The sequence below is a fragment of the Meleagris gallopavo genome, chromosome 2 (assembly GCF_905368555.1).
Source record: "Meleagris gallopavo chromosome 2, MGAL_WU_HG_1.1, whole genome shotgun sequence".
NCBI classification, from domain to species: Eukaryota; Metazoa; Chordata; class Aves; order Galliformes; family Phasianidae; genus Meleagris; species Meleagris gallopavo.
Genome location: NC_139405.1, coordinates 43,511,520 through 43,522,345, shown reverse-complemented (window position 1 = coordinate 43,522,345; position 10,826 = coordinate 43,511,520). Strand labels below are relative to the sequence as shown.

The 10,826-nt window shown below is 45.1% G+C and overlaps 1 protein-coding gene across 9 annotated transcripts in view; it reads left to right on the top strand.

The window, feature by feature from the left end:
* The first annotated feature begins 322 nt into the window (after positions 1 to 322).
* The window catches only part of QKI (QKI, KH domain containing RNA binding), a 134,351-nt gene continuing 123,847 nt past the window's right edge, over positions 323 to 10,826 (top strand). For 3 of the 9 annotated variants that reach the window (XM_085219881.1, XM_085219887.1, XM_085219885.1), the window contains exon 1: positions 323 to 1,155. In XM_085219881.1, coding sequence (XP_085076007.1) covers positions 1,014 to 1,155 — 142 coding nt within the window. In that variant the 5' untranslated portion in view covers positions 323 to 1,013. The remainder of the gene's footprint in view (positions 1,156 to 10,826) is intronic. The other 6 variants (XM_085219882.1, XM_085219880.1, XM_085219884.1 and 3 more) reach the window with 4 other exon arrangements.

Here is a 10,826-nt window from a genome sequence, read left to right as displayed (position 1 = left end):
GGGAGCGGGCGCAGCGTCGCGATTTTGTTTGGAAGAGTTCCGTGCGCGCGTGCTTCCACGGGGCGAGCCGGCGGGACCGCGCCGCGCGCGGGTGCCGAGAGGGAGTGGCCGAAGACGGCCCCGCCCCCCCGGCTCCGCGGGGCGCGGGCAGCTGGCGGCGTGCAGCGGTTGGCTCCGCCAAGCGGCGCTGCTGCCGCCGCGTAACGGCCGCCCCGCCCGACGTCCCGCCCCCGGCATGTCCCCGCCCCCGCGGGCCCTGCCCCCTCCCCTCCTCCTGCCGCCGCTGCCGCTGCTGCCAGCGCAGCCTGAACTGAAGCGAACTCCAGAGCGAACTGAGGAGAAGTGAGGAGGCGGCGGCGGGGCTGACGCTCACAGCCACAGGCGGCGGCAGCGGCGGCGGCAGCGGGAGGGCGGGCGGGCGGCAGGCGCAGAGGAGGAGGACGCGCCCGGCGCAGCGCGGCGGCGACAACAGCGGCACCGGCAGAGAGAGCCCGGCGGCGAGAGCCCGGCGGCGGCGGCGGCGGCGGCTCCTTGGCAGCGCCAGCGCCCGCCCGCCCCGCTCGTCCCCTCCCCGCCTCCCTCCCTCCCTTCCCCCGCCGCGGAGCCGGGGGCAGCGCCGCGGAGCGGAGCCGGGCTCGGCACGGGAGGAGCGGCGGCGACAGCAGGAGGGGGACGCGGCCGGGACTGCACCGGCCGAGGGCGCGCGGAGCGGGGGAGCGGCGGCCCCGAGAGGCGGCGGCGGCGACTCCGCGCGGCTGGGGCGGAGGGCGCGCCCGCAGCGGGGTCTCTCCGACTTTCCTCTTTTTTCCCGTTCCTCGTCGGCCCCTCGGACTCGGGAGCGCGGCGCTCGCGGCTCGGAATCCTCCTCCTCCTCCTCCTCCTCCTTCCTCGGGGAGCTCCCGCCCCGCCCCTCCCCCGCCGGCCCGCCCGATCCCGCCGGGCGCCCCGTGCCGCCGTCGCCTCGCTCGGCGGAGCTGCTGCGGGCGCTCGCCCTGTGCGCGCGGGCTTGGAATATGGTTGGGGAAATGGAAGCCAAGGAGAAGCCGAAGCCGAGCCCTGATTACCTGATGCAGCTGATGAACGACAAGAAGCTGATGAGCAGCCTCCCCAACTTCTGTGGGATCTTCAACCACCTCGAGCGGCTGCTGGACGAAGGTACGCGCCCCGCCCGGCCCGTCCCTCCCCGAGCCGGGCCCCTCGCGGCGGCGGGGGCAGCGCCGGGCCTGCTCTGCTCCGCTCTCCCGGTGCGCCCCAAACAAAGGGGAAGTGCGGGCTCTCCCCGCCCCGGCCGCTGCCTGCGCCGCGGGTCCCGGCTCTTAGCGCTCTCTCCGCTGCGTTTTTATTATTAGTAGTATTTTATTTTCCCTTTGCTCCTGTCCTCCGGAGATGGGGGGGGGGGGTGGGTGGGAAGGGGGGTAGGGAGCGAGGCGCGGAGCTGAGGAATGCGCTCCGGGGGGAGGAGGAGGAGCGGGGCCCGCGGCGCGGCCGGGCCGGTGCCGGAGGGGGGGAGCGGGGCCTACGGGGGGCGGGGGGCCGAGCTCCGGCCGCGGCGCGCCCCACCCGAGCGGAACGGCCGCCGAGCTTTCGCGGTCCCCTCGCGTGGGGAGAGGAGCGGGCCGGTTCTCCTCCCAGCTCTCCCTTCTATAGAAACTAACTTGAAAGACTCGTATGTGCGAGTTGAGCGGGGAGAAAAACACTCCGTGCTTACGAAATGGCCTCGTTGGCTCCGACCGGGCGCCGGCGGCCCCGGGGGCAGCTTCTGCTCCGGGAGGGAGGGGAGAGGAGAGGAGGGGGTGCCCCCCTTTGTGCGCAGCCCCGTAGGGCCGCTCTCTGCTGTTGGATAACCGCGTTTGGGGGAAAAGGAAAGTAAAGGCTGGCAACTTGGTGCGTCCCACACGGCTCTCTCCATGTGATAATAGCCCCACTGTGCTGCAAGTCAGGCTGGGTGTTCGTTCGTGGCACTTACATGTGCTTTTTGCCTGGGTTCACACGGTTAGTTTTCTCGTTGGAAACATATATTTTCACTTCACCTTAAACTCAGGTTTTACGCAGAGTTAGACCTGTTTGTCATATGTAGTAGCTTTGTAACGCGTCCTAAAAGTAGGAATTATTTATGCAGCCTCAACTTCTTGAGATCCTTTGCGTGAAATTACCCAGTTTCATAATCTCGAGTTAGGATTCCTGTTTGTGGACATAGTCCTCCTTGATAACAGAACTTTGGGAAGTTGTTGACCTCGGAAGATGAAGGCGCTGGTTATATTTGGTAGAACAACTCCCCGCCCTCTCCAAGACTGCGAAAAACAGATAGTGGTTGTAGTGCTGCAAACCTGGCATATCAGGAACGGTGTCTTCAGAACGAGAAATAGAGCAACGCGAAAAAGTGGACGACTAAAGAATAAGGACTATGAAAGTGGTATAATGGGAGGTTCTGGTTTTACTTTCAAGAATTTTGGGAGGTGAAGTTACAGCAGAGAAAATCTGGATGTGGAAAGCAAAACTACGTAGAACTTGGCGTGTTCTTGTTCACCCCAGAAAACATTCTCTTCAAAACATTTAGAAGTATAGAAACTGAAAAGGAACGTAACTGAGAAGAATTCTTCATTTTTTGTTTTTCCAAGCCAGAAGAGCCTCACAGGGACTTCGTGTTGGAGTTCTGAATTCCAGAACCTCTTCAGCTTTATATTCATGACCAGAGGAGGCCTAAATTGTTGTGTTTTTTTTTCCTCAGAATACAAAAGAGAGAAAAGCATTTTCTGTACAAAAAGTACACAAAGGAATATCTGAAATCCAGGCATTTTCTGAGATTTTAATTTTTTGAAATACTAAATGCACTGGAAAACTGTTTTCTGAAGTATCTCAATTTCCAAATGAGGGCTGTGGGGACTCTCAGAAAAAGTTGTCTAAGGGTTGTGTCAAATCTCCTCTTTGTGCACTTCATTAAAATAAACCAAAAAATGGGTTTCTAAACATTCTCAAGAATATTTCTGCGATCCCTTTAAGCGTTTTTGCTTTTCCTGTTTACGTTGGCAGTTGGATGGGAGTATTGTGGAGGCAGAAAACTTTTTGGAATGTTGAAAAAAAATGTTTCATGCAAATTAGTAAATTGCTTGAAGACTTCAAAATCTGAACACTAAGGGGCGCCAGTTATTTTTTTCTGAAGCGTGAGGCTGGCCTCTGAACGCCATTAGGAACTTGAATAGCAAAATTAACTCATCCAGGAGCACATACCAAAGAACGACAGAAATAGTTGTGGAATTGTGTGGGTTTCGATGTTGGTATGGACTTGTATATGTCCTGTGAATATAGGCAATATTACATAGGTGGGATAGTCATAGTGATGCACAGCTGAGAGGCCGGAGCAGCTTGTTTGTGCAACAGCTGTCCTGGCTGCCTAAAGGCACCCTTTTCACTGCTTTCAGCTGTTTGCTGCGTTGACATTCTCCAGCAAAGTTTTGTAGTTCACTGGAAGAGTCTGTAAGGTTCAGAACATTGCCTTAAAAGTATAATATTTAACACTTCAGTTGTTTCTTTGCACCCATGAGATAAAAAAGAAAAAAAAAAATATGAGGGACAGGTGTCTGAATGTGTTGGTTGTCTGTATGTAAAAGCATGTAGTGTTAGTGTTTCCCCTTGACACTGTGGATTTGGTATGCTGCTTCTTGCTTGGAATTCTGTGGTTCAGATGATGGTGTTTCCATGCTTATTGTAGGCCATCTTCCTGAAGGTTCTGTTTATGTTTGAGAAGTACAGTAGTTCCTGACAACTGTCGGACTGTCAGCCTTTGTATGTTATTTTCTATCAGCCTAAAGAAAGAAATAACGCCACAAACCTAGGAGCACAGAAGAAGCATGGGATTGCTTTCTCTACCAGAATGCCCATCTTTTCAATTTTTTGTTTTACATGTTGACATTTAAAAACTAAAATCAGACAGGCTTATGTGTTGATTACTCCTTGTAATTGTACACAGCAGGAAACAGAAATGAACTCAGAGATTTAGACAAACTGTGTGTCTAATCTGAGTAGATCTCAGAACGTGCATCTCATTTTTGGCCTGTTCCTGTCATCCAAAACACATCTTCCTTTCTGAACTCTGTCCTCATGTCTGATCTATGAAAATCATAGTGCTTAATTTAGTAAATGGTCTCAGCTTGACAGCATTTGTTTTTAGGATGGGCATAAATGTGAGCAGTATATGGAGGAAACTTCTGCTAATGAACTATTTCATAACGAAAGAGGAAAGTCACAGTTTTGTTTAGATTACAGATATTTTTGCATATGTGTGCTTTCAACTTCTTATGTGTAAATAAGGCTTTTGTGGATTAGTGAGGATGTTTAAAGTGCACATCATAATAACTAGGAAACTGGATTGTTTTTATCAGCCTAGTGCAAACCTGTAGGAAGAGAGGACTTTTCCTGAATGTGGAGTAGGCTGTATTTCCTGTAATTGTTTGCACCATCAAATGTGACCTGATTTTTTTTTTTTTATTTTTATTTTTTGGTACTTCAACTTCTTAATATTGACTTTCATGATTCTAACCTAGAATATACATACATGCACACATATGTTTTGGGGGAATAATTTTTCCCTGTTGTGTAAAATGAATTGTTGTACCCATCTTTCTTGCTCTAAATTTTTTAATAAATTAGACATTTCAAACTCTAATTGCATTCTGAACTTCTGAAATTTGCCAGTTACTTTAGTTTTGTTCTTTCAACAGACTTTGAACAAATATACCTAAATTATAAAATAAGATCCGTGTAATGTAATTGTATTTTCTCGAACCTGTTGCTGTTCATGAGGTGATACTTGATTGGAATAGATACAGATCTACTCTGTGGCCTAGACTTTTTTTCTAGAGGGTTTGAACAAAAAATTCATCAGGAATTCCTTCTTTAAGCTGAAGGTGACTGAAGTGTGCCTTTCCTGAAATATGAGTTAAGCCATGCGTCTAGCTTTTGGAGAGAAACCTAATTTAATGTCAAGTAGGCTGACTGTGCTTGAATAGATGTAATAATAAAACATCTAGATAGGGGTTAAAGAGGATAACTTTTTCTGGTTTGTTGCTATCAGCTTACTGTGCTCACTGAAGAAAATACGTGTGAGCTTGCATAGTTCAGTGCTTAAAACTGCAGTTTCATGTCAGTGTCGTCTTACCTAAAATGTCTGCTTAAGTTAGGACTGGAGAACTGGCTCTGAGTGTTGTAGATAATTTCTCCCTTGGAAGTTACCTGGTTACTTTTGTGCATGACTGTGTTGTTTGTGGTTATGTAAATGTAGCCTGTGTTTAGCTACGGATTTGCTGACTTGTCAGATTTGATGCAGGGACGTTGGGCACGTTAGCATGACTTTTTTTCACTTGTATCAGATCGTGCAATAGAAAGCCAAACACTGCTTCTGTACAGACTATGCCTGGTACCGCAGAGTTAAGAGATGAGAATTTGTAAACCTTGAATCATTTTTAAATCTTACTTTCAAATCTATGATTACCTCGTAATAATGAGGTTATAAAACTTCTAAAACTTTGTTTTAAAGAACTTCATGAAAGTTGTTTTAAGTTGTGGTGTTGCTGATAATGTGAAAACCAAAAGTTGCATTAAATTTAGTTTGTTTTGTTTTTAGCTTGGGAAGAATATTTAAAGCTTTCTTTCTTTCTTTTTTTTTTTTTTTTTTCCTTTGTTCCTGCAGCAGCACAGTTAAATTGCTTTTGGAGCACTGACAGGATTGCAGTAACTTGGCTTGTAATTTAAAAAGATGATGGGTGTTAATGTATCTGATAAAAGTTTGAAGTTAATTAAGCAACTATTTAAAGCTCATGTTTTGTAAGCAGTTTGTTCAGTGTTGCTTACCAATAACTGATTATTGAAGTGTCATAGTTGTTATTTCTTTTAAAGTAAGAGTAGCCTCACTAGCCTTCCTTCTGCTTAAGAGCTGCTGGGTAAACAGCAGAAACCTGTTTGAATTCTATCATTCTGTTTAGTGTTACTTGTCCCTTAAGGCTGGAACTGAATTGGTATTTTTTCTCATCTGAAATAGTATTCAACGTTTTCCAGAGTAGGTAGTGTAATTAAAACATTTCCTCTTGTCCCCATTAGAAACAAGTGACCAGTACAGATTAGGTTACAGGTTGGTATGCTGTGTTTCTGTAGCTTGTAAAGGAAAAAGTGAGGATGTGTTGGTTAACATTATGGTAAAGGAAAAAAAAAATAAAATCTGAGAAGCACATCATATATTTTGAAAGAGTACTTACAGTGTCTCAATTGTGAAAATTAAGTTCACATACATCAACAGAGGAGAAAAAACAGATCAGAAAAATGTTGCTGGTATTTTGTGAATGCTAGAGAGAAGGCCAGACCTGAAATGAAAAGTTCCTTTTGTAGTCGAGTAACTTTTTGACCAGTTTCTTAAATTGAAACTTTCTTCTTCCAAGTACAGTAATTAAGTCAGCAACAGGATGCTGCTTAAAATGTTCAGAATTGTGCAGAGTTTACTACAAAAGCAAGTGATTAGTGTTGTCTTTAGTTACTGTTTGTAACTTTAAAACGTTGTTCCATGTAGCCTATTAATGCATTAGGTAGGTAGCCCGTGGTTGACAGGACAGGCCTGTGTTCAGGTTAATTCACCAGGCCTTCCCGACAGCTCAGGCTGATTGAAGTACTGCAGGACTGTGGGAGGGCTCTAGGCTTGGATTTGAACACTTTCATAGAGAGATATAGGGTGGGAGGAATGCCTTGCCAAGAAAACTGTGAAGTAATGAAATGCCCTCACTCACTGACCCTCGCCTTTATTGAAATATAATTCATGACTTCTCATTCAGATTGTGTTTTTTATGTATTGATTTTTATCAAAGTATATATTATGATATTTCTTTTTATATTTATATTTTATTACAATTTTAACAAGCCAATGTTAAGAAAACAAGTAGAAACAGTGAAAATGCCAGTGTTTTAATCTCAATATACTTAATATGATTAGCAGAGTCACTAGAAACACCATATCAGATATCTGCAGTTTTCTTGCAGGAGTAATAAGGTCTGTGAAGCAAGTTGGAGCTGCTCCTTGAGTTTTGAGACAGCTGAATGTAATGTTCATAAAATCTAAATTAGATCGCATTGCTGTGGTGAGGCAAAGAGTGTCTGAAAGTCGAGCAATATTATCACAGAATCACAGAATTGTAGGGGTTGGAAGGGACCTCTAGAGATCATCGAGACCAACCCCCTGCCAAAGCAGGTTCCCTACACCAGGTCGCACAGGTAGGCGTCCAGGCGAGACTTGAATATTTCCAGAGAAGGAGACTCCACAACCTCCCTGGGCAGCCTGTTCCAGTGCTCTGTCACCCTCACCATGAAGAAGTTCTTACACACGTTCGTGCGAAACTTCCTATGCTGCAGCTTATGTCCGTTTCCCCTCGTCCTGTCTCCACGTACCACTGAAAAGAGACTGGCCTCACCGCTATGGCCGCCACACCTCAGATATTTATAAACCTGGATCAGGTCCCCTCTCAGTCGTCTTTTCTCAAGGCTAAACAGACCCAGTTCACTCAGCCTTTCTTCATGGGGAGATGCTCCAGGCCCTTCACCATCTTTGTGGCCCTCCACTGGACTCTTTCCAAGAGATCCCTGTCTTTTTTGTACTGGGGAGCCCAGAACTGGACACAGTACTCCAGACGAGGCCTTACCAGGGCAGAGTAGAGGGGGAGGATCACCTCCCTCGACCTGCTGGACACGCTCTTCTTAATGCACCCCAGAATGCCATTGGCCTTTTTGGCCACGAGGGCACACTGCTGGCTCATGGCCAACCTGTCGTCCACCAGGACGCCCAGGTCCCTCTCTGCAGAGCTCCTCTCCAGCAGCAATTATTCCTCCCTGGGTGTAAGACCCTTATGTTCTGTCCTTTTGACTTGGAGAAAATATCCAGAGTTACCTTTTGCAGGGCAGGTAAAGTCATTTTATTGTTTGTGTCGCTGTTTGTTTTTGTGGTTTGTTTTTTTTTTTAGGTTGTTTGTGTGTGTGTGTGTGTGTGTGTGTGTGTGTGTGTGTATGATTGGCTCAGTAGCACATTGAAAGTAAAATTTCTGAATAATTTTTTTTAGGATACTTTTGCTTAGTGACAGCACCAAAATATTTCGGATTTTTTCTGTGTTGAAGTAGATTAGTTAAAGTTCTCTGTTTCCAGCACGATTGTGTACCCAGCCCCCCTACCTCCAAATGATTTGATACTTTGTAACTTGTTCACAGTCTTGAAAGGCTGGACTTGGCCTCAAGATAGCAGTTTTTTAAAGGGAGTTAGATGTGGAGCAGTTTGCCTGGCATTTCGGGTTCTTTGTAGTGGGATGTGTAGCAGTTCTAGTGGTATAAAGCCTTAGAAACATTAACACCTCAAGACTTGATTTGAATGGAAACATGACAGGCACTTAAAATCCTGCTGCTTCCCTGGGAAGTTGTGTGGTGATAGTTGTGGGGGGTAATGCATTGGAATGGCGGCTGAGGTGTGAGAGGAGGCAGAGAATGATAGTGCTGTATCTTATACCTTTAAGCCAGGAACCGATCCAGCAGATAAAAAGTCAGTTGATACTCTGGACTAGTCAGAGTTTTGTGAGTTTGTTTTTGTATGTTGCTGGCTTCTCAGACAGACTGGAGCTGTGATTGAGCTCACCATATGTGATCTCAGAATAGTTGTGTTGGCTCACTGGCTGGGCTGGTTCAGTGCTGCAGATGCAGAGCAGAGGTTAAAGGGGAAAAGTGCATTTGTTTAAACACTTATTTTAACATTTGCAACTCCTAATTGGATGTCAACTGATTATGTAACTGGTCCATTCAAAATTTTAAGAAGATGGCTGTTTTTGGACTAGCCGACACTAGATGGAAACCAGACTTTGCTGAACTGTTTAAATGCTTCAGCAATTTAAATAACAAACCTTACTATTTTGATTGTGCAATTTGGAGTAAAGAGGTACTTTAGAAATGTGTAATTTCTAGCTTGTGGAAATCCCGAGGTCGTAGAATATACTGAGTTGGAAGGGACCCACAAAATGTCCTATCCCAGGTAGGGTATCTTTTCTTCATTAGTGTCTAGAAGAGCAAATATACCTAAGTACTTAAAGTAGACATCAGAGTCATCTGATGTTAGTGAAGCATTAATAAAAACCGTAATGCTCGATTGTATGTATTTAAATGGCAGTTCAACTAAAATATTCAGCTGATGTTGCTCAATTCTTCCTTTTGTTTTTCAGACTTTGAAGGGATGCAGATAATTAATATTCTTAATGAGATTTAATAACCTGTAAATAATTATGCCAACAATTATCCACTTCTGTTTGCTATGGGATACCTCTAGTTTTGTTGCAGAAAGGACAGGAAGAAGAAAACAGAAATTCTGTGGCCCCATGGCTCTTGCTTTGAAGCAGTACTGCTCATCTACTTGTACTGCTTTTAGTTGATTTCAGCTTGTACATGAGAAAAGAACATGAATATTTTTTTTTTAACAAGTTATCACCTTCCTTCCCCCCTCTCTGTGATTAACTTCCATACTAACTTTGCCTAAAGGCTACTTGATGAGAGTGTTTGATAAAAGTTGGTTTGTGTGTTTAAGGCTAAATGCTGCATCAGGCCCAGCTGTCTCATTTGGAGTATGTTTCTGCTGTGAGAGTTGTCTGTGCTGTGTGAGAGCTGTGCGCGTTAGATGATGGTAGAGACAAGTTGTTGGTTCTTTAATTGCTTAAGTATCGTGCCATAAAGATAAATGCAGTCAGAGAGGCTCATATCCAGTCAGTTTACAAGGGGAGGGAATTGCTATTTCAAGTTGCTTGAAGCTTTTATGGAAATCTGATACTGCCTCTCAATTAACCCAGAACAAATAAGACTCCTAGTATGGGTTCCTTTGTACCTCCTTTTCACATAGTTCTGACAACTTCTTCTTCAAGCCTGGTTGCTAGTCAAACCAAATTTGGCACAGGTAATGTTGTAGGAGTTAGAAATGAATTCTAACCAAAGTTGTATCAGACTGGTTCTATGTATATATCTTGAGAACAGAAATGATGTTTTAGTGTGTTCTAGCTGTAAAATTTGGGACCACTGTTGCTTTTAGGGAGAAGCATACTCAGTTATTATACAGTCTTTGCAGAAATTTGAATCTCATGTTTTGAATTTTCCTCTGTTCTTGTGTTCATTCTCTGTGGATAAATTTTGTGACAAGACCAAAGTAATCTTTTGGGTAAAAATCTGAAAACAACATTACCTAAAAATGAAATCTGCCTCGGAAGGAACTGAGAAATATGCAACTGACTTTCTGGAGATATGCCTACTACACTTACAGAATGGAAAAAAACAACTTTGTTTTTTAGAGACCTGTGACATTTAAATACTCGATGATAATTTGAGACTCCTCCGTATATCAATTTAGTATAGGGCTTATTGAGGTTAAATTCTACATAGATTGGAGCACTTCAGATTTCTAATAATTCGCGTGTAGCTTCCAAAGAATCAGGTCTAAGCTCTGTCTGTTGGTAGCGGGGTACATAAAACTGGTGCCTATTGATTTAGTAGCTGTATTTTATTCATACCTATTCATGAGGAACCTTGTTGGTTCCAAATGGGAGGTTTAACGCACACCGAGGGTGCTTGCTAGTGCCAAGTTTTAATATTGTTAAGTGTCTTCAAAAAGATACTCTCGCATCAGCCTCAGATTAACATAGGATGAATAACAGAGCAATCCATCAACTAGGCAGTTCAGAGGATTGTCAGCAAGAAAGCTGACGATGATGAATTGGCGAGAGATGGATGTTGCGATAGATAGCCACTGCAGCTAACACTGGAGTTTGGAGGGATGG